The 1,892-nt window shown below is 48.3% G+C and overlaps 1 protein-coding gene across 1 annotated transcript; it reads right to left on the reverse strand.

Annotated features, from left to right (window-relative positions):
* Positions 1-717: 717 nt before the first annotated feature.
* LOC113875331 (androgen-binding protein homolog) lies at positions 718-1,595 on the reverse strand. The gene is made up of 2 exons (XM_027513659.1): positions 1,532-1,595; positions 718-1,010 (listed from the first exon to the last, which is right to left on the reverse strand). The coding sequence occupies exons 1-2, from the start codon at positions 1,593-1,595 to the stop codon at positions 718-720; spliced, it is 357 nt and encodes a 118-aa protein (XP_027369460.1).
* Positions 1,596-1,892: the final 297 nt, after the last annotated feature.

Raw genomic sequence — 1,892 nt, forward strand, 5'->3', positions numbered from 1 at the left:
TGTAAACAACCCCATGTGCCCTGTGACCTCCTATTAGTGCATGAAACTTTGGTTCTTGAAAACCTCTCATTTTGAACAATTAACAATTTGAGAAAAATAAGCTGAGAGACTATTCACAATCTCCAATACTGTGTGACAAGAACAAGAAAGAAGAACTAGGCCATTAGGAGATACATCGCTAGCCCAAGTGAGCAGCCGCAGGTACCTAGAAGCCTCCTCAGGAGTCTCAGGCACCAAAACACCACAGTGGAAAATCTGGCTTGTAGACACAGAGACCATGTCAGTGGAAATGGGGGTCTGAGCCAGAGCAATGGCCAATTGAGTGGGCACAAGATGAAGTGAATTGGCGATAAGTCATAAACCTTACAAACCCAGAGAATCTCATCCTGGAAAGAGACTCTTAAGGCAGGGGCTCCTTTTCAATATTCCTTAAATAGAGCTGACATGACTCCTACACATGTGTATATTAAATGGTTGGTTTCCTGCCAAAGATTAAAATTCTAGTCCTCCAATGCTAGCATCTCTCACACTAGAAAAAAAAAATCACACAAGTCAACACACTTGGCATATTACATTGATATCAGTCCCCTACTCGGTGTGAGTTAATTGGCATGATATGAACAGGTTTGGTAGCGGGATGCTGGATGTGCAGGTGGATTGTGCTTGCATATTATAGGTGATGCACACTGGAGCAAAGGTTTTATTGTGCTTCTTTGTTCATAGGTCTTCTGTCTCATATCCCATGACAGCATGATCTATTACCATGTGGCACATTACACTATGCCGCCTGTGAATTCTCAGGGCGGGGGTTAAGGAGGGGTAAATTATCATGAGTAGCAGATCCAAAACCTTGTCATCAAATCCCGCCTCATCATAGCAATCCTGGATTTTTCCTAGAGCTGCTTTTTCCTCATCGGTAGCAGCAACAAAATCAAGTGTTGTATTCAACAACGTTTTGCTTCCAAGGATCAGTGTGCCAAACACTCCATAAAACACAGGGCAGGCTTCCGCTGAAGGCACAACAGAAAACACCTCATCAACAGGATCGCCATGTCAGAAGGTTCCTGTTTCCCCACCACTTGACAGGAACTTACACATCCAAAACTTCCAAATTCACTTCCCTCAGAGACCTGCCCTCTCCCTGGACTGCTTACATCCCAGACAGAAAACCTTCTCTATGAGGCACTCCCAGCAGAGGGAGCAGCAAGAGGGGCTGGGTCTGGAGACCCCTCTACCCTTGACCACTGCCCTCAAGATCATCAGCCTGCTTCTCTTTTTCCATTAAGCAACACTAACCTGAAGGAACTATCCCCAAGGGTGTGCATGGCTAATAACCCTTCCTGCTCCACACCATCCCCTCTACAAAGAATGAAAGCCTAAGGCAGTCTGTGCAGGACTCCTGGGCACTGATCAAACAGCTGCCCTCTGAATCTGACCCTAGAAGCAGCTCGGACAGGACTGGGGAAGATGCAGTGAAACGGCATCGGGCAAGGATTAGAAGGGCCCCTCGGTCCCTCCTTCCTACCCTCACTTGTCTGGAAGATCAGCTCTCTGGTCACCATCAAGGCCAGCACAAGCAGTGCTCCCTTCATCATGGCGGCGGCTGGAGTGCGCTGCTCAGGACAGGGTATCTATTGCTTTATACACCACTAGCTCCCCAAGCCCAGCCCACATCCCTCCCAGGAGGACCACAGGCCTGTGGCCAGGCACCTGGCACAGGTGGCTCCCTGGGGCCTCGGGGTGTTTACAGTGGGAAGCATTTTCTGCTCTGAGAGCAGAGCTCATGGAGAAAATGTGGAAGTACCTTTGCCAAAGATCAAGTTGAGTTGACATTTCCAAGCGATTCCATTTGGAGCCAAGTGCTCTGTTGTCCCAGCCCCAACCATCATTCG

This window comes from Bos indicus x Bos taurus, chromosome 18 (assembly GCF_003369695.1).
Source record: "Bos indicus x Bos taurus breed Angus x Brahman F1 hybrid chromosome 18, Bos_hybrid_MaternalHap_v2.0, whole genome shotgun sequence".
Lineage (NCBI taxonomy): Eukaryota > Metazoa > Chordata > Mammalia > Artiodactyla > Bovidae > Bos > Bos indicus x Bos taurus.

What these genes read in the sequence shown, in the direction of transcription:
- LOC113875331 (XM_027513659.1), bottom strand. Translation starts at nt 1,595, where the DNA reads ATGATGAAGGGAGCACTGCTTGTGCTGGCCTTGATGGTGACCAGAGAG. An exon ending in AGAGCTGATCTTCCAGACAA is followed by an intron (nt 1,011 to 1,531) that starts GTGAGGGTAGGA and finishes TTGTGCCTTCAG; the next exon opens with CGGAAGCCTGCCCTGTGTTT.